The 21,114-nt window shown below is 36.3% G+C and overlaps 2 protein-coding genes across 2 annotated transcripts in view; both read right to left on the reverse strand.

Annotated features, from left to right (window-relative positions):
* The window catches only part of LOC134748707 (sodium channel protein para-like), an 83,915-nt gene extending 76,050 nt beyond the window's left edge, over nt 1-7,865 (reverse strand). Inside the window, 1 exon segment of the mRNA XM_063683477.1 lies at nt 7,512-7,865. The gene's annotated coding sequence lies outside the window, so the exon portion shown is untranslated.
* A 4,923-nt stretch (nt 7,866-12,788) lies between these two features.
* On the reverse strand, nt 12,789-18,302 carry LOC134748868 (phosphomevalonate kinase). The gene is made up of 3 exons (XM_063683692.1): nt 18,017-18,302; nt 16,777-16,973; nt 12,789-15,601 (listed from the first exon to the last, which is right to left on the reverse strand). The coding sequence occupies exons 1-3, from the start codon at nt 18,094-18,096 to the stop codon at nt 15,318-15,320; spliced, it is 561 nt and encodes a 186-aa protein (XP_063539762.1). The 5' UTR covers nt 18,097-18,302; the 3' UTR covers nt 12,789-15,317.
* Nucleotides 18,303-21,114: the final 2,812 nt, after the last annotated feature.

Below are 21,114 nucleotides of genomic sequence, written 5' to 3' on the forward strand. Positions count from 1 at the left end.
GTGACACATACTGCTTTTCACATCACCATGAGAAAATTGTTATGTTCCAAAATATTATTTAACCAAAAATATAGTATGCAAAAAAGAAAAAATATCGTGTTCTGGAACAGAAAAGTGCCACTTTGATCTTAGTCACTCGCGCGACATGTTTCGGAGGGCCATGTGTTTTGTGTGTTGGAAAAATACGTGAGTGAAACCGCTAAGTTAGTTAAGTTAATATGTCTCACGATAGTTTAAATTCGATTAAATTTATTTTTAGCAAAACGGTCGCCTGTTATTAAGTACCTAGTTTTTATCTTACAGTAAACGTGTTAAATGTTTATCGTACCTTATCTCCAGTCCTTAAAAATTGCTCGTACTTTTTGAAAAGTGATCTAAACTATATTTAATCTGAATTCAGGAGAGCAAGTATTTACTTGTACAGCTTGCTCGTCATAGAGTTATCAAAGGAGTACTTTATGCACCCCTGCCGGGCTAGCACATGATTGGCGCGAGAGTATCTCGCCGCGACATAGACTACCCGTCCCTTTTTAATTCATACAGTTAGTAAAAGACGGGTAGTCTATCTCGCGGCGAGATACTGTCGCGCCAATCATGTGCTCGGCCTGCAGCAGAGAAATTAAATTATCAATGTCAGCCAACGTATAAGTAGGTACTCAATTCTAAATAAAATTCACGATAAGAAGAACATGGAGCCTTAAATGAACTTAAATGAGCTTTCACAAATTGTAGAATATTTTCCTAAATAAAGCAATAAAGTTTTTTTTTTTTTAATAATTTAATTACCTTACTTACTTACTTACTCCGTTGGCTCAACGACACAAGATGAGACTTGGCCTCCGACACAAGACAGCGCCACTTTTCTCGATCCTGTGCGACCTCTCGCCAATTGCCGACTCGAAGTTCACGCAGATCCGCCTCCACCCTGTCGCACCAGCGATACCTGGGACGTCCACTAGGACGTCTTCTTGCTGGGCGGCCCAGGTATGCTCTTTTCACGTTCCGATCCTCATCCATTCTCTCAAGATGGCCCAACCAACGGAGTCTGTGAGCTTTAGTCTCTCCCATGATGTTAGGTTCAGCCACTTGGTCTTCAATCTCATGGTTCCTAAGGACTGTCCAGCTTCCGTCCGGTCTTATTTTGGGGCCCAGTATCTTACGGAGGATCTTCCTCTCGGCCACTAGCAGCATATTTTCTTCCTTGAGTGTCAGTGTCCACGCTTCGCATCCGTAGGTTAGAATTGGGCGAATCACGGTCGTGTAGAAAAAGACCGGTAAACAATTTAATTATATAAACGATTATTACGGCTTTATTTAAAATAAGCTTACTTAAAAAGATTATACGTTCATGTATTAAGTTATGAAATGACAATAGTTTCAGCGTATTATATTCCAGTAATTAAAGACATGAAAGATCAATGAGAGGCGCGGCAGGCAGCTCTAATGAATGCAATTCCAATGCTTCGATTAAAGAAAAAAGAATTCTTGAAAGCCTTTTAAAGTTAGAATTCGTATAAAATTTTAATGCTTATCCTCTTACACGCAGTTTAGATACCTACTTTACCGGCCCACTGTGAATATATTAGGATCGATATTACTAATTTGACTGGTAGATAATGACATTCTGTATATTTCGTAGTTCAGTCGCGAATAGCTTTTTTTTATCCTCGTAAGTCCCCGCGTACTTGTACAAGTACAGTCGCCATCAGATATATCGGAGCGGCCGAGGTGCTCACAAATATCTGAACACGCCTCTATTGTCAAGGCGCTATAGTGCGTGTATAGATATTTTTGAGCACCTCGGCCGCTCCGATATATCTGATGGCAACTGTACCTACAAACTAAACAAGAGTTTTTAATTTTTGTAGGAGTAAAAGAAAGCACAAAAATTGCCCTGGGTCTTGAGTCCCCGGCAAGCTCGGTTCTCCATACAAACGTAGTTACACTCTCATTTTAAAACGACTAGCTAGATTGCTCTGAAACTTTGTACTTACAATAGGATAAGGTATATCTAAGTTTATATAGCTTCAGATACCATAGTTAAAATAAGTTTTTGGCAAAAATTTATTTTTTGGTACAAGCTTTTATCGCTGACTGTCCTTTTCTTTCTACAGGCAACTAATACTCATCGAGACAATTCTAAAAACCCCAAACACAGGTTGTGTTGTTTTATCACAGAGTTCCTATGACCACCTCCTGTCTCCATCATCAGATCAGCTCGATGGTACCATAATATTGCATTATCACCCGACTTACATATGCATGCAAATTTTTAGCTTCATCAGAAACCGGGAAGTGGGTCAAATTTAACTTGCAAGATTACAAACATAAAGGTACATATAACATACATACTTACTTACATAGGTATACATAGGTAGGTATAGGTAAGGTAGGCAAGTTGATAAAAAGCTTTTAAAAATACAACCAATTTAAGTTTTTCATACAAAACTTGTTTTTTAGGGTTCCGTAACCAAAGGGTAAAAACGGGACCCTATTACTAAGACCGCTGTCCGTCTGTCTGTTACCAGGCTGTATCTCATGGACCTTGATAGCTAGACAGTTGAAATTTTCATAGATGATGTATTTCTGTTGCCGCTGCTATAACAACAAATACTAAAAAGTACGGAACCGTCGGTGCGCGAGTCCGACTCGCACTTGGCCGGTTTTTGCTCTATTTCGTTTGTTTTATAAGCTGGAGCTATATAAACTAATTACAGACATAGATATACCTCATATCATTGTATGTGTAAAGTTGCATAACAATCCAAAAGGTATTTTTTTTTAATGAGAACGAAACTCCGTTTATATGGGAAGGATAAATTCGGCCGAGCTTGCCGGGGACTCTTAAGAAGGATAAATATTCGTATGTGTCAATTGTAACGATTCGTTACATTGATTGGCATTAGCGTACAAGTACAGTGGTATCCGTTTATTATGGCTGCTTATACTTACCAACTACCAACCGCTTACTATGACGTAATTACTACTGAGCGAAGTTTGGTTTTCATATAAAATTCTTTTTAAGTAGCAAAATCGGATAAGATGATTTCGCTTATAGTGACAAATCGCTTAGGTACTATTACCTATAAAACCTATTTTCACGAAATGATGTCCGGTTAATACTAACACATTCGCTGGTTTTCGTGGCCGTCCCCACGTCTTTCTCTGCGAGGACGTTTGGTGCGTGCGCGTAGCGTTTAAGTTGTTTTCGTTTTGATTCTCAATAGTCATACTTGTTATGAACAAAATGCTGCACTTCATGATAAAAGCAAGCCGCTCTGCACAGTGATAGTAAGAACCAAACTGAGCGATTTGACCCGCAGCAGCGGCAGTTTCACCCCTTAGGAACAGAGATGGCGCCACTTCTTTAAAAAATATTTCAAAAAATTCTACAAGCTAAACCAATGAACCGATTTAAATGTTTAATATCTCAAATGAAAGCGCATTATATACATTACTTTTAAAAAAATACTCAGAAAATATATACTTAATACTTTTGATAAAAACGGGAATTTTAAGTTTATTTTTTTACTCGAGTGATAGTTTTTACTTGATTTCTCAAAAAAATTGTATGGAATATGAATAGTTTAATGCATGTATATATTACTGAATAAATAACAAGTATTATAAAAAAAACCCGACACCGATATCTCTCATACTTGCTTGCTTGAAGCTTGTAGAATTTTTTTAAATATTTTTTGAAGAAATTTACACTCACATTCAAACTTTTATATTTCGTGAAGTATGAGAGGTATCGGTGTCGGGTTTTTTTATAATACTTGTTATTTATTCAGTAATATATACATGCATTAAGCTATTCATGTTTCATACATTTTTTTTGAGAAACCAAGTAAAAACTATCAATCGAGTAAAAAAAAAAACTTAAGATGCCGTTTTTTGTCGAAAGTAATCAGTATATATTTTTTGAGTATTTTTTTAAAAGTAATGTATATAATGAGCTTTCATTTGAGATATTAAACATTTAAATCGGTTCATTGGTTTAGCTTGTAGAATTTTTTGAAATATTTTTTAAAGAAGTGGCGCCATCTCTGTTCCTAAGGGGTGAAACTTGCGCTGCTGCGGGTCAAATCACTCAGTTTGGTCCCTACTAGCACTGTGCAAAGCGGCTTGCTTTTATCATGAAGTGCAGCATCCGGGCAAAAAATGGCCATAACAAGTATGACTAGTCATACTTGTTATGAACAAAATGCTGCACTTCATGATAAAAGCAAGCCGCTCTGCACAGTGATAGTAAGAACCAAACTGAGCGATTTGACCCGCAGCAGCGGCAGTTTCACCCCTTAGGAACAGAGATGGCGCCACTTCTTTAAAAAATATTTCAAAAAATTCTACAAGCTAAACCAATGAACCGATTTAAATGTTTAATATCTCAAATGAAAGCGCATTATATACATTACTTTTAAAAAAATACTCAGAAAATATATACTTAATACTTTTGATAAAAACGGGAATTTTAAGTTTATTTTTTTACTCGAGTGATAGTTTTTACTTGATTTCTCAAAAAAATTGTATGGAATATGAATAGTTTAATGCATGTATATATTACTGAATAAATAACAAGTATTATAAAAAAACCCGACACCGATATCTCTCATACTTGCTTGCTTGAAGCTTGTAGAATTTTTTTAAATATTTTTTGAAGAAATTTACACTCACATTCAAACTTTTATATTTCGTGAAGTATGAGAGGTATCGGTGTCGGGTTTTTTTTATAATACTTGTTATTTATTCAGTAATATATACATGCATTAAGCTATTCATGTTTCATACATTTTTTTTGAGAAACCAAGTAAAAACTATCAATCGAGTAAAAAAAAAAACTTAAGATGCCGTTTTTTGTCGAAAGTAATCAGTATATATTTTTTGAGTATTTTTTTAAAAGTAATGTATATAATGAGCTTTCATTTGAGATATTAAACATTTAAATCGGTTCATTGGTTTAGCTTGTAGAATTTTTTGAAATATTTTTTAAAGAAGTGGCGCCATCTCTGTTCCTAAGGGGTGAAACTTGCGCTGCTGCGGGTCAAATCACTCAGTTTGGTCCCTACTAGCACTGTGCAAAGCGGCTTGCTTTTATCATGAAGTGCAGCATCCGGGCAAAAAATGGCCATAACAAGTATGACTACAATGACAAGTTGATAATTGGTACAAAATTAAATGAAAACTCATTAAGTCGTCGCTCTCGCACCACAAACACGTGGGGTCATTTTTAGGGTTCCGTACCCAAAGGGTAAAAACGGGACCCTATTACTAAGACTACTCTGTCCGTCTGTCTGTTTGTCTATCACCAGGCTGTATCTCATTAACCGTGATATCTATAGACAGTAAAAAATTTCAATCATGTTTTTCTGTTGCCGCTATAACAACAAATACTAAAAACAGAATAAAATAAATATTTAAGTGGGGCTCCCATACAACAAACGTGATTTTTTTACCGTTTTTTGCGTAATGGTACCGAGCCCTTCGTGCGCGAGTCCGACTCGCACTTGGCCGGTTTTATTGAGCTCTAGACTTCTGTGTAATTCTAGTTCATTGTTCATTAGCTTACGCTTGCTGACTTTGCAAGGCTGGTTTGCATTGTAAAGGGGCCTACTGATTATCAGTCCGCCGGACGATACCAGCCTGTCGGTTAGAACAAAAATTTGACAGTTCCGAACAGCTGACAGGCCGATATCCTCCAGTGGACTGGTAATCAGTGGGCCCCTTAAGGGAGAAGGATAGCATGACAGCTAATGAGGTAATCATACCATTAAAGTACGTAGCTGACCCAGCAACAAACATCAGGTCAAGCAGATATGTAGACTGCCTCGTGACGACTACATGTAAACGTTACAGCTATCAGTTAATAGACTTCCTAATGATACGTGATGTGTAATAAGTGTAATAACGTCTCGAACCATGCTCAAATAGACAAAACAAATTATCCTAAACGGATACAATTGTTTCCCAATAAACCTATGGTTGTATTTTCATCAATTACAAATATCATAAGAACGCAACTTAATATTAATTATAATAAGGATAAAACGTGTTTCAATGACAGGAAACGATATTACTTGCTCTTCGTGGAGACTCAACAAAGCGCCGGCTTAGAAAGTAATCAAGGAAATATTGCTACAGTACGTGATAGTCATAACTTAGTACAGAGTCACCTGCAATAATATGTTACTATTACCGCAAAATATGTGACAAGAAAAAAAAAGATCGTGTCAAGATATTTTTGCAACCTTCTAAGAGTAACATATTATTGCAGGTGACTGTACTACTTAATTCCAATTGTCATAGGTACCAATATAATAACTTTATCTATAATCAAGTATTTATGCAAATTTCCATATTTATAGATTGTGTTTGCACCAGAATTAAAGTATTACATCGTAAAGTATACTTAGATACCGACATGATAGTGGTCGTACCATCGACAACATAGTTGACTGGCTATTCGTGGACCTTATTGATACGAGATAAAGCCTACCAGTAATACCCCTAACTACCAGTTAGTACTGTGTTTATGATGGTGGGTTGTAGCCTGGTTGTAGCGCTACGGAACGTGTAGCGCTTTACTCTACGTATGACGTACGTAGACCCGCTACGCTAGGCTACCGTAGCGGTTGGCGTTGGCGCCCTAATGTCTCGGACTAATCGCGAATCATTAAACCTATCCCTACTTTCGAAATCTCTTGACTTCTTAGAATCTACCTTAGTAGCTTTGATATTACGTCACAGGCGATAAAACGTGGATCGAAACAGGAACTACAAAAACGCATTCGATTCCTGACTTCAGTATGATTTCTCACTAAACTTATATAACTGACGTGGGCTCCGGTGAAACGGAAAAAAACTTTTACGTAACTTAGTCAATTTCACTTTTATATAGTTTGACGGTACCTATAATGCAATATTCTCTCGCCAAGAGACGTATCCACAATGCTTTGTAAATAGAATATTAGACATATTCGTATTTCCGTACCTAAGTAAAACGAAAATGTTTGTGTCTGTAGATATACCGTTCGATAGGATTCTTACTCATGACAGGCTTTCCGTTTGTATGTAATCGATCGAACCTTACCTGACAGCTGTCACGCTGTAAACATGACAAACGGAAACAGAATAGTGACTCGTATTCTCGGAACTGAAATAGTCCACTTTGTTCACGATTCATTGCGAGTTTAATAGTTGTAGCATGGGTTAGGCGCATAGTGTTCTGACTATTGGCAGCAAGGACAGGCATGCTGGTAAGCGGGTGAAGCATCAGGGATAGTGGTGCGGGGTCGGTCGGATAGAGCACAGCAGCGAATCGGCGACGGCGGCGGCGGCAGCGGCGAGTGCCGCAGCCCGCGCGGCGGCCGTCCTTGCCGCGCTAATAGCGCGAGTCACGCGAGGGGGTCGATAGCGCCGGACAGCCTCCGCGTCAATTATTCAGCACGCGATGCCACCGCCGCCGCCACGCGCCCGGACAAAGAGCGCGCGCACTGCGGCTAGCCACCTACCAGCGAACCGGCCGTCGCCCGCAGCCAGGCGCTCCACCAACTGAACCACTTATGCGTACAGCTAAACACTGGCCCTGGGGGCTGGACGCGCGTTACGTAAAGAGCGCGAGGATGCGCGGGGCTGCGCGTGGCGCTCGCGGGCGCTCGGTGCGGGGTCGCGCGCGGAGTGCCACACGGTTATGCAACGCGCCGCCGTCGCCCAGCGCCGATCGAAGCCGCGGCTGCGCGCAGCCCGCGCCGCCGCCGCACCACCGCCGCGCTCAATGGCGCCCGTCGCAACGACGCAGCGCCCATTCAATCACACGCTATACTCATCCACCAGAGAGCAGGCCCACCGTCGCTGCAGCCGTCGCCGTCCCCATACATCCCCCATATTCATTTTCCTTCTTCCTAGAAATTCATTAGTCGTGATATTATACATAATATTAGTATATTAGTCATTAATATACCTACTACTTAACTATTCACTGCTGCTATCTGTTTCCCGCCTACGCGCGCTACGTCAATTTAGTTCTTGGAAATAGTATTGTCAAAAGCGTCAAAGGAAATGTATAATTGTATTTCTATTTGATTTTAAACGGGTCATCGTTTGTTGTTGTTTCTAGCTCCACCTAGTTCTAGATTACATACCTATCTTAATACATATCTAATGTCAGGTCACATACTCTATTTGTAGATTTTTCTATCTTTGTCAACATCAGAGTCAAGGCTTTATCTAGACGGCCTAGACTGCGGCTAGCGGTCTATGTTTGCAAGAACCTGAAACGGTGGATTCGCGACGCTAGTCCCGTGCTGAAGGTCGTCCTGACGTGACCTCATTACGATGCTCATGGCGATCGAAGCAGCGCCAGACTACGAGTAGCCGAGCGAGACAATGCGTCTGCCAAGTTTCTTTTCTTTAGAAACCAGAGCGCAAGCAATGTTTCGACGCATCTCCTAATTATCCTTTCTTGCATTTACCCAAATTACACGATTTAAACAAAGAGACAATCGAGGCTAGGGATTTATATACATACCTACTAGCTACTCGTTACGTTATCAAAACAACATATCTCCACATACGTTTATGTCTTTCAACTGCAACTTTAAAAAATATACTTACCTAAATATTATAGACCATATGTATACCTTTTACCTAATAGGTAGGTAATGTTTCTTATACAGTTGTGTGCAATATATTAAGCAGTCAATATGTAAAATAATGAAAAAAAAACTACCAATATTATTTAAGTAAAGGTTACAGTTAATTTTGAAAAAAAAACAAGTAATGCAGAATAATCATAAAAAAAGATCCAATATAATTGATCTGAAGTTATAGTTTTCCCCTGATCTTCATTTTCCTATTGACTGCTATATTGCACACAACTGTATGTATACCATACCAATATTCTTTGAACGTAGCTACATAATATGCAAGTACTGGTATAAACCAAAAAGTTTAAATAAGTAGCCAGGCCTAGGCCAGGTAAGTGACCTGTATTACATAATATAGGTACTTACTTTACTCTTTGATTAGATACGCATCTTACTTCGAAGGCCACCAATCAGTATTTTTTTGTAATATTATTTTCTTAATATTTTATGGACATTGCCAGGCTTCATTATTTACTAATCGCTGATTAAAATCTACCAGCCATAAATATAGTATCTGTAAAATGTACATGTAACGTTTTATTTAATTTGATGTTTCGCTGTTAGTTTTCTAGTTAGTAGTGCCATCTCGTAGGTTCCGAGCGAGGCTACCATCAGTTCGCTACATGTAGGGAGCTTGAAGATACCGCTAATTATAAGTTTCTTTGGCAGGCTGTAGAAAATATTGTAAATCTCCATTGAAAAAGTTCGTCGTCATTGTTGTAGGTGGGGCCACTGAGCGAAGTCTTATACTTAGTATCCCTGCTAATATTATTAATGCGAAACTTGTCTCTTACTTCTTCACGCTTAAACCGCTAACCGAATTAGATGAAATTTGGTATAGAGAACTTGGAATTGATTGGCATCAAACATTTTTTTTGTTAAAATGTACGATTTCGTGGCTCCCTGTACATTTTTTCCAAAATCTCCAGGCAAGGCAAGTTAATAATGGTACGTTATCACATACCTAGGTCTTCTAAGACCATTTTGGTGTAGCAGCACGGCATCTGGAAGATGCCCTCAGTGCTCCATTTAATAAATCCATCCTCTATGGTCTGTATTAACCTTTTGGACACCAATGACCGATATATACGCAGGGTAGGTTCAACGCCAAAGACCGATTAATACCAACTATACATACCACAATCTAAGATTCTTACCGTACAAGTGAGATAATAGTAGTTTATGTGACTGCTACATAATGAAAGGCATTAAAACTCGAGTGTGGGTTTATGAAACGAACGTAGTGAGTTTCATAATAGAATCACACGAGTGTTTTAATGCCTAATTATGTACAGTTACATACACTGCTTTATCTACACACATATTATAAACTTTCTATTATATATTAACTCACCTCATATTACAGGCGACATTGGGGCATAGTTGCTCTCTGGCGGAATTCGCGGATATGAGGTGCATGGAGTCTCCGAAATATCTTTAACGCACATTTTACACGAAACTTTTTATTTTTTATTTTATTTATTTGGAGATCCAACAGCTGTGACATTAACATAAAAATTATGGTTGATACAGAAAGCCAATTATAGGAACTCACAGGTAGTGACATGATACAAACTAATAGGTACTATACTAAGGTTGCGCACTATCGCAGCCACATATGTAAACAGAGCGTATACAAATGATAACTAATAAGGGAGTAACTAAAATACAAATTAACTTATCAATGAAGACAAAAGGCAAGAAAAAAAAGAGAGTAATAAAGTAACTAGTATAGGCATTCAAGAAGGCAACACGCTCACTCCAAAGACTCAAAATATCTCTGCACTAGATTACGTCTCACGCTAGGAATTCTACAGTTGAATATATCTACATCAAATTCATTAGACAACTCATTTAGGTTACGACTGGCGCGCGTTAAAAAACTATTCTGTCTGTATTTGGAAGATGCATTTTTGATTGCTATTGGGGGATGATACCTTTTAGAACGAGAGGGGGTTTTGAAACACAGTTTACTTAGCAACTCAGGGCAGTCGATTACACCATTAGTAATACTAAGGAGATAGGTAATATCGGCTATTTCACGGCGTTTGCTAGAGTTACTTTAAAAAAACCGGCCAAGTGCGAGTCGGACTCGCGTTCCAAGGGTTCCGTACATTACACAATTTAAACAATGTATGTTTTATGTAAAACGTGAGTGAAATGTCTTTAAAAAAACCCGTAGGGGTCGGATCAAAAACTAAGTAATTAAGTCCGACTCACGCTTGACTGCACATTTCTAATAGGTTTTTCTGTGATCTATAGGTAAAGATCTATTTTGTGTATTTTTTTCAAAATTTTAGACCCAGTAGTTTCGGAGATAAAGGGGGGGGGGAATGGACATTTTTTGAATATCTTCTTGAATAACTTCTAAACTGTTTATCGTAAAATTATAAAAAAATATATTTGAGATTCTCACAATGAGCTCTTTCATTTGATATGTAATACGATATAGTTTGAAAAACTTTATTTTTTAATTTTCTCATTTCAAAGGGGCCCCCGTGTTTAAAATTAATTTGTTTACGTTACATGTCCGTCTTTGGGTCACAAACTTACATATGTGTACCAAATTTCAACTTAATTGGTCCAGTAGTTTTGGAGAAAATAGGCTGTGACAAACGGACAGACAGACAGACAGACAGACAGACGTACGAGTGATCCTATAAGGGTTCCGTTTTTTTCCTTTTGAGGTACGGAACCCTAAAACAAAACAAATTATTTTTTACTTACAAACAAACTAATTAAAAGATAAACTGCACGTCAAATGGCGGCAAAGAAAACTTTTTTTACGCATGTCACGCATCCGTAGTTTTTTTTTTAAATTCATAGACAAACTAGAGTGGGGGTCGATACCAAATAACAAGCGAGATTTGTCAAATTTGTATGCAATTGACATTTCATTTCGAATAAAACGTCATCTCGGCTGATATTAGGCCAGGATTACACTCGTAAGTTTTACTTACGTAAGTAGGGACAAAGCTATTTGCTAGAATGAGATAACGATATTCATATCTCATTCTGTAGTATAGCTGTGTCCCTACTTACGTAAGTAAAACTTACGAGTGTAATCCTGGCCTTAGAATAGAGGTCAAATCAAATAATCGTATAATACAGTGATTTACGGTACAAAAAGTAACGTAACGTACGTATAATAAAAACAACCGTAAAATATGATAGGTATACAATACGGAAATTCAATCTTTCTTATGTAATTAAAAGATGGGTTATAAAACTAATAGATTATTATTGACTTTCTAACTTTTAACAACCATTTTTTGTCTTCGTTTTACTATTGTTGACATAGACATAAAATATATTAATATAATACCAAAGTAAATGATCTATGTGTAATTCCTGATGGCTATTTTATTTCATTTATTTATTTGTATCAAATACATAAAAATGCATGCAAATACAATTAAAAAAGAAGAGATCACAACAATACATATTAGAAATAATAATACCAAATGATGACCTAAGCACGTTATCTAAGTTGCAATTCATTGAACATAAGGGTTGACAAAATTATTTACACTTAAATATTCAAACAATTTAATTAAAATATTTTTAGCAAGAAATACGGCTGCGTAAAATACATTTAAAGTAGTTAGGTAAAAAAATTAAATTCTGTAACTTCGCCACCCATTCGCGTCTTCGCCTAATCATTTATTTATTATACTAAAACTCATTCCAAATCCCAAATGCTGAATTACTTAACGCCTATATGTCAGTTAAATTCCAATATGCGCCAAGATGTCTAAAAATTTTGTGTGATGTAAGCAAATCTTGTCAGTAAATAAGAACATAAAACTATACTCATCCTTTTCTTTTGGGTGCTAGTACAAGTGTAAGACAAAGATAGTATGATTCTCTCTGTCTATGTTTAAAATGAGACAGTCCCTTGACAAACTATAATTAATGGACAACCTCTGACATCGGTATTTTTGAATCAAAACTCGTTAGTTTTGCCTTCCGTCTTCCGGCTACGCAGACAACTACGTTTACAACTCATAGTATAGGATAGTCCTCCAGAGGGATCCCGTTGTTTGACATGAATATTAATGAAAGTCATAATGTAATCAGAATCAGAATCATTTATTCGTTTAACATAGGTACATAATATTGGTCTTAAAAAATAAAGCATGTTGCGATCACTATGTTTTGCCGGTAGGCGTACGAATTTTTTCATATAAATTACTTAATTACACATGCAAATAATTAAAAAATCAATAAATATTAAATGATGTCAACAACGTAAATTTTAAAGAGGGCATAATACAATTAAATAATGTCAATATTAAAATACACTATAAATCATTATCGTTCAAGAACTGCTGTACACTATAATAACATTTTTGAATTAGCAGTGATTTTAATGTTTCCTTAAAATGTGCAATATTTAATTCTTTAATAGTATTCGGAAATTTATTAAATATTTGAGGTGCCATTCCTAATACACTTTTGCGCACCATGGCTGTTTTACACACTTTATGGCATAATTCATGTTTATATTGAGATCGTACAGGGAGCTTTCGTGTGTCGGCAACTGTATCAAAAAGGTTTGGATTCGATTTCACAAAAACAGCAATTTCCAAAATATATAGACAAGGCAAGTTTAGGATATTCAGTGATCTAAAGTATGGGATACAACTATCCATCATTTTTAAGCTACACATCGAACGTACACACCGCTTTTGGGCCTTTAGTACTGCGTCTTTATCAGCTGCATTGCCCCAAAAAATTACTCCATACCGTAGTACCGACGCGACAAGTCCATGACAGGCAACAAATAAAGCTTCATTATTCACTATTTTGGAAAGCTTGAATAGAGCAAACGCTGACTTACTTAATTTCTTACATACGTCATTTATGTGATATTTCCAGGTAAACTGGCTATCAATGAGCAATCCTAGAAATTTAGTCTCTTCTACAGTCTATGATATTTTCATTATAATTAATATTCATATCCATTGGTTCAATTCGTTGATAAAAATGCATTACATTCGTTTTGGTCAAATTAATTACTAGATTATTATTACTAAGCCACAATATTATGTCAGTTATTACATTATTTATATCATTTTCATAATTAGTCGAGTTACTGCATTGAATAATAGAGGTGCTATCGTCAGCAAACAAGATCATAGGGTGGGAAATGGCTTTGGGCAGATCATTTATATATATTAAAAAAAGCAATGATAAAGTAATGATCGTCAGATTATCATTAGTCATAATTCTGAAACCGATAACATTTCAGGATTTTCGTAAGGTTATCCTGTAGATGGGTTAGTGTGGCTACCACCAGTTTGGCACTGACATAAACGCTAGCGTGAACGTAACTTACTTTCTATGCATCTCGCTCGTACTGACAGATTCGTGCGAGCGAGATGTATAGAAAGTAAATTACGTAGACGTTAGCGTATAATATGTCAGTATTGACAATGTCAGTGTCGAAAGTTGAAAAATCGAATTTGTGAGTGCTGGCACAGCAATCTCTAGTGCGCAAAACGTTCAAGTTAATAAACAAGACCAAGTGCGGGTAGTTCGAAGAACTCGCGCGCCTAGATGTTGATGTCAACTTGAGCCAGTCTTCTCCGAGACCACGGGGACAACGCCGTCCTCGAAACGTCGGAGGTAAATTTAAAACTTATTTTACGCGATTAAGTCCCGTCGTTGTCAATAATAATGTCAGTGACTGGTGTAGGTTAGGTTAGGTTTATTTTATGGCAATCCTTTACGCGTTTCTGAGAAAAACCAAATTATGACTAACGAAAATTCGGACAAACAATACATTATGACATTTATGACTTAAAACTTTACGAGAAACAATGGGTCTCTATTGTCCTCCAGATTTTATAATTATACCTGGTATCTTACAACAAAAAACATGCGGTAAAGATACATTTCTAAAAAATTAATAAAAATTAAAACAAATAAATAGGACATTGTAGATCGATAAATTAATTATGACATAGTACTATTTATAGGTTAGTACTATCCAAGGTGGTATGAATTATTATGGACAGCTACGGCCTGGTTCAAGGCTCTGCTGCATGAAACATGTAAGTATGTATTATGTTAATAAAAATTAAAACAAATAAATAGGACATTGTAGATCGATAAATTAATTATGACATAGTACTATTTATAGGTTAGTACTATCCAAGGTGGGTGGTATGAATTATTATGGACAGCTACGGCCTGGTTCAAGGCTCTGCTGCATGAAACATGTAAGTATGTATTATGTTAAATGTTAAATAAATTAAATAAGTAAAGATGGAATGTATAAATTAGTTTTAGTTCCAAAATTCCATCAGTGTGGAAGCAGATCTGCGTCAGCTTCAAGCCGATAATCAGCAGGAAACGGCGCAGGATCGGGAAAAGTAGCGTGCTCTCGTTTCAGAGGCCAAGACCCTCTGAGTCGTTCAGCCATATTAGTTAGATAGTCCCAAAACTCAGGTACCTTTAACTAAAAAATCACCGCACAACTTTACCAATCTGTACTTTTAAAGTGTATTTATTCCGCTGCCTCATTTTTCATTTCAAAAACATTGAATAAAATACAAACACTCCTTCTTTGCTTATATAAAAATAAGTCTCTACAGTAAAATGTACTGTAAACAAACAGTGAAATACCATACCAATCTTATATTTAACTTCACAGTCAGATCTAAATCATAAGTGGGATAATAATCCCAGAATACTGCCTAACTGCTCCTGCAGTTGCTCTCTTCCTTTCCCATTAACTATGACCAGGTCCCACAGAGTATAATCATCCAAGTCACACTCTGAAGTGACATTGTCAATACCTTCCTTGAATTTGTATCCTCTTTTGACTCTGGTATCTTCATCTGCAGTTATGCGTATAGTTCTGATGAGGTCCCTGTAGGTTTCTTTGAACCAGCAGATGTCAGTTTTGCGTCTGATGTCACTGACTATCCATATGGGTCTGTCTGCGGCTAGAAAAAAAATTGATAGTTGAGAGAAACTACTGCAAGTGTTGACAACAATTAGCATGCAGACTTAATGCATGGATTTATTTTAAAGATCTCATAACTGTGTACTATGCAAATTATACCTGTTCATAGTAGGTATCACACTTTCAAACATTTCGTTATGTCACTCACATGTGTAAAACCAATAATATTATGTTTTCTTAGGTCCTTAAGAATTAAATTTCTTAAATCATTATAATTAAGATTCATTCGTTCAAATGAATACATTTCAAATTGTGATCCATATTAGTTTTTTTGCACTGAATCAGACAGGAGGAAGGCTGCCTCCTGGTGGTATACAATACAAACCTTGAATATTCTAGTGTGTATGTATAAACCATTGTTAACCCTTTTCCAGGTCACACCAATCTACAAGGTTTTTCCAAAAAATCCAATTAATTCAGCTTTGATGATTAACTTGAAAACCAGTCACTATTTCCGAAAGTCCAAGTTTGAATCTTAAATGGGATAGCTAAGGTTGACATTCTATTGGCGTGTATGTGGTCGGTAAGTCGTACTATGCCTGGAAAAGGGTTAAAGAGTGTCCCTCCCACGTCACACACACAGCTAGTTGTAGAAACAAATAGTTGTTTAGTGTTATATACAAACATCTAACAGCCTTGTACAGTCAAGGGCATAAATATATATACATTCCCAAAGTTTCAAAAATATGTGTATGCTAGCATAGACAATAAAATCGTGTTTACATTATTTTTGAGCCATTTGTCTGGATCGATATTTTTGCCTTCGACTGTACTACATCATACTGACTTCTATTTTCTTTGTGTCTTGAGCTATAAAGTACATATGTGAACATAGTCAACATATGTACTTTATAGGCACGTGCATTATTAAAATGTTTTATCTCCACCAGGAGATAAATAAAAAATCGGACAAGTGCGAGTCAGACTCACCCACCGAGGTTTCCATACTTTTTGGTACTTGTTGTTATAGCGGCAACAGAAAAACATCATCTGTGATAATTTCAACTGTCTAGCTATCACGGTTCATGAGATACAGCCTGGTGACAGACAGATGGACAACGGTCTTAGTAATAGGGTCCCGTTTTTACCCTTTGGGTATGGAACCCTAAAAACATGCTTAAAATATACTAAAGTAAATGCAAATTTGTCTATTACCATTTTGACAAGCAACTCTACAGAAACAGCCATAATCTTGGTCTCTCATCTCGTCGCTCCACTTTATCATTTCCAATCTGTGCTGCTCCTTGTACTCGCTGTCGCTCAGCAGCTCATTCAGATTCAAGTTCTTCTCCTTCGCCCAATGACTCTTTATAGGCTGAGATATCTTTATCACTTCACATCGGTCTCCCAGTCTGAAATAAAATATTATTAATAGAATTTTAATATAAAATCATACCTACAAGCTATCTTTTTTAAGCACTCCTATGTGTCCTTTTTGTTATCCTTAGCAAATATGTCACTTTTGTGATTCTTGCAGCAGCAGTGCAGTTGCAGAACAGAGAGAGGAACTAAATCTAAATGCTTACAATCTTAAATCTTATTATGAATAAGTCATCATCTTCCTCGCATTATCCTGGCATTTTGCCACGGCTCATGGGAGCCTGGGGTCCGCCTGATAACTAATCCTAAGAATTGAAGTAGGCACTAGTTTTTTATGAAAGTGACTGCCATCTGACCTTCCAACCCAGAGGGCGAACCAGGCCTTCTTAGGATTAGACCAGTTTCCTCACGATGTTTTCCTTCACCGAAAAGCAACTAGTAAATAACAAATGATATTTTGTACATAAGTTTCGAAAAACTCATTGGTACGAGCCGGGGTTTGAACCCACAACCTCCGGATTGAAAGTCACACACTCTTCCCGCTAGGCCACCAGCGCTTGTCTTGTAATGAATAAGTAATTAACAATTTTCATTGAAACTTATTATTAAATAAGTTTTGATCCATGTATTAAGTGAGCCTCTAAGGTTACTTATTTCTCTTTGACAATAGGTAGTTCTAAAGACAGATAAACACCCCTTGAATATTGGATTTAGCCTAAAAAGATATGACTTGCACTGCCCATGCCCATAATGAATTAAAAAAGAAAAAGAATGTTGCAACATGTTGGTTAAGTCAAAAAAGTTTCCTATTAGTAATTGATGTTTATACTTTTTTTTTATTGTTTCTAAATTAATTCTGTTGTCTACTAATAAAAATCACTGCAGTACTGCAAAGTACATTTGATCTATACATATATAGATCAAATGTACTTTGCAGTACTGCAAATGAATTTCTAGTTGGAAACTTTATGCTCCATTGAAAATACAGTATCGTGCGTGACGAAATCAAGGTAAAACACTAAAATATATAAATAGTCAATGTGTTGGTAATTGTGTAGTCAAGTATAAGACTTACAATTTCTGCAAGTGGTCTGTCAAGTAATCTTTCCCAGACTTCCTTTTGCCACTAAACAACAAGATGATACGCGGAGCCATGTTGACAAATAGATAGTTTTTTTATCTAGTTAAACATATTATATTGTATGGCTTGGTTTAATTCTAGTTTCAATCATTTGAGACACGACAACATGTGTATCGAAAAAAGTATGTTTCATTTATAATCCAGCTTCAAGATCACAACCGAATAATATGATGTTTTTAACAGAAAAAAAAAAGAATTATTCTTAATTTCACAATTAGTGGTTTTTAAATGGCTTTTACTAGAATTTAAAGAAAAACAACATCTTCAAAGACGCTAACCAGTGACAGCGACAGACAGACAACATACACTGTAACACTGATTGGTCTGATCTGATTGTGATGATTTCGTTTTGTCAAATTTGACAGCTGAGTAGGCATTGCCATATCTAATATATTGTACCGAAACAAACCTTACTTGGTACCGAGACAAACATTACTGGTTTAACGGTACTTTTGTAATTAAGTTATGTTATCTCATAATTAATTACCTAATTGAATACCAATTTGTTGACACTATAATGGAATAATTGAATAAACTGACAATATAACATTCTAATTTGCTATAATTATAAAATTATTTCTTGACGATAATTTACCAATTCAATGTTATATATTTACTACGAATTGATTATTATTATATTTCCACTGAAAGTACCAATTTAAACATATCTTGTTTTGTATAAATTAACTTTTTAGCTTTAACTAGTTTTAAGACATTGCTACGCCCTTGCAGGGTGACCATGTACCAAATCTCTATGTAACACCTTTTATAACCATGGTTTTTTGCATTAAATAAATGAAATAAATGAAATAAATAAGTTGTATCAATGAGGATATAATAAGATAGAGCGGTACTGTCATAGTAAATTTTGTAACCATTGTAAATTCACTGCCATCTATCGACATACTTTAAAACTAAAAATGAAGATTTATAAAAATACGTTAAAATGTATTTAAATATGGATAAATGATTTTTTTATTTGCATTAATTATTTTTATATGATTTTGACCCATGTTCTTTCACTGGTATGCGTTAAAATTATAAATAACAAACGAAACAGTCAACGCCCTCTATACGAGAGTAGGCCAAAACTAGTGGCGCCATCTGATCGAGAATAAAATTTTCGTGATTTTCGAGGCACATTTTTTTCCTTAGACTGTATCCATCTATTACGGAGTTATATCTATCTTTGGTTGTATATTATGTGTATTTACCTGATTAAATAAATAAAAAAATAACGATCCAAAAACTAGCCAACCGAACAAATTATATTAAAAAAATACATCTTTACAGTATGCTATAGTTGGTCAAACAAATCTTGTCAGTAGAAAAAGGCGCGAAATTCAAAATTTCTATGGGACACCCTTCGCGCCTAAATTTGCCGCCTAAATCAATAAAATAAAATTGTCCCCTCTTTATATTGGCCATTTTCCATAATTAATAAAAAAAATATATTAAAAAATTAAACTTTCAATGTGTTTAGGTTAGCGTTCTTCATTTTCAAATAGAAATCTTATGTAGTTCTCGAGATATTTAGCAATGTGACAGACGGACGGACGGACGGACAGAGTCGCGCCATAAAAATGCAATAATTTATTTTACCTTTTTGGTACGGTGGTACCGTTTTAGTGTTGTACCGTTTTGATACGGAACCCTAAAAAATGCAAAAATTATGTTAAAACTTACCTATAGCTGAAATATTGCGTTTTTCGGAACCAATACAAGTGTAGAGACAATATTAAAAGGGATTTCAAAATTTGTCATTATGCCAATTTTAGTTAATTTATAGTTTACTTTAGAGTCTGTTCGGAAAGAGAAGTCATGAAATGTATTGGACCCCATACCCCATAGGCCATACATTCCACGACTTCTCTTTCCGCATGGACGGACAACAAAGTAATCTTATAAGGGTTCCGTTTTTTCCTTTTGAGGTACTAACGGAACCCTAAAAATGTAATGGTGCTGGCATCTATCAATTTATTCCCACAACTTCCCGGTGACTTCTACCAGACGAAATATTTTGCAAATTCTCGCTAGATGGCGTCTAAGTCCGGACATTACAAATTTCTCAATAGGTGGCGCTCCAGTCTACTAAAGGCTGACTAAAGGGACTTTTAATGCTTTTAAGGTAAGGCATTTCACCAGTTTCACCTGTCCAATTTCTTTGTCAAATGTGTATTTGAGTCTTACATTTTCCTAAGTGTGTGAGAGAGAGAGAGACGCAATGCACATTGGACCAAGAAATTGCAAGTGGAATACCAACCTTAAATAAGCAACGCGTGCGATTTTTGTAAATTTTAACAATAGTCATTTTAAACTGAAATAGTGTAGTAGTGTGACTACTTAAAAAACCGGCCAAGTGCGAGTCGGACTCGCGCACGAAGGGTTCCGTACCATTACGCAAAAAACGGCAAAAAATCACGTTTCTTGTATTATGGGAGCCCGGGGAGCCCCACTTAAATATTTATTTTATTCTGTTTTTAGTATTTGTTGTTATAGCGGCAACAGAAATACATCATCGGTGAAAATTTAAACTGTCTAGCTATCACGGTTCACGATATACAGCCTGGTGACAGACGGACAAACAGACAGCGGAGTCAGTGCGGCCTATTAGCCTGTCTAGTACCTAAGATGCGATAAATTGTGTTATTTGAGTATAAACTAAAATGTATATCTACCTCTTCAATAATTAACAAACCAAACAAATAATGAAATCACGTAATACTATCGGTATTACATCCTGTCGCTCTGTAGTGCAACGACACCGATCGCGTCCAATAAAACTTATAAAATGTTCACTAAACCGATGGCCGTGACTAAGTGAATGAATATTCGATACGCGTTGTATCGCAGCGCCCACGCCGCATTATTATACCCACCATAACATATAAGTAACTATAAATAAAATCGTGCCGACACGAAAAAAATTGCGTTATTTGAATGCCGGCCGATAATTTAAATGTAGCAACAACCGCTTTTAGCTTACAACCTTAATTGACTTAAAAATGCTTATCAATATTCGACACCGGCCA

The sequence above is a fragment of the Cydia strobilella genome, chromosome 17 (genome assembly GCF_947568885.1).
Source record: "Cydia strobilella chromosome 17, ilCydStro3.1, whole genome shotgun sequence".
NCBI classification, from domain to species: domain Eukaryota; kingdom Metazoa; phylum Arthropoda; class Insecta; order Lepidoptera; family Tortricidae; genus Cydia; species Cydia strobilella.

Coding starts and splice junctions, on each gene's coding strand:
- LOC134748868 (XM_063683692.1), bottom strand. CDS start 18,096: ATGGCTCCGCGTATCATCTTGTTGTTTAGTGGCAAAAGGAAGTCTGGG. Junction 16,974..18,016: donor ACAGACCACTTGCAGAAATT/GTAAGTCTTATA, acceptor ATTTTATTTCAG/ACTGGGAGACCGATGTGAAG. Junction 15,602..16,776: donor TAGAGTTGCTTGTCAAAATG/GTAATAGACAAA, acceptor TTTTTTTTCTAG/CCGCAGACAGACCCATATGG.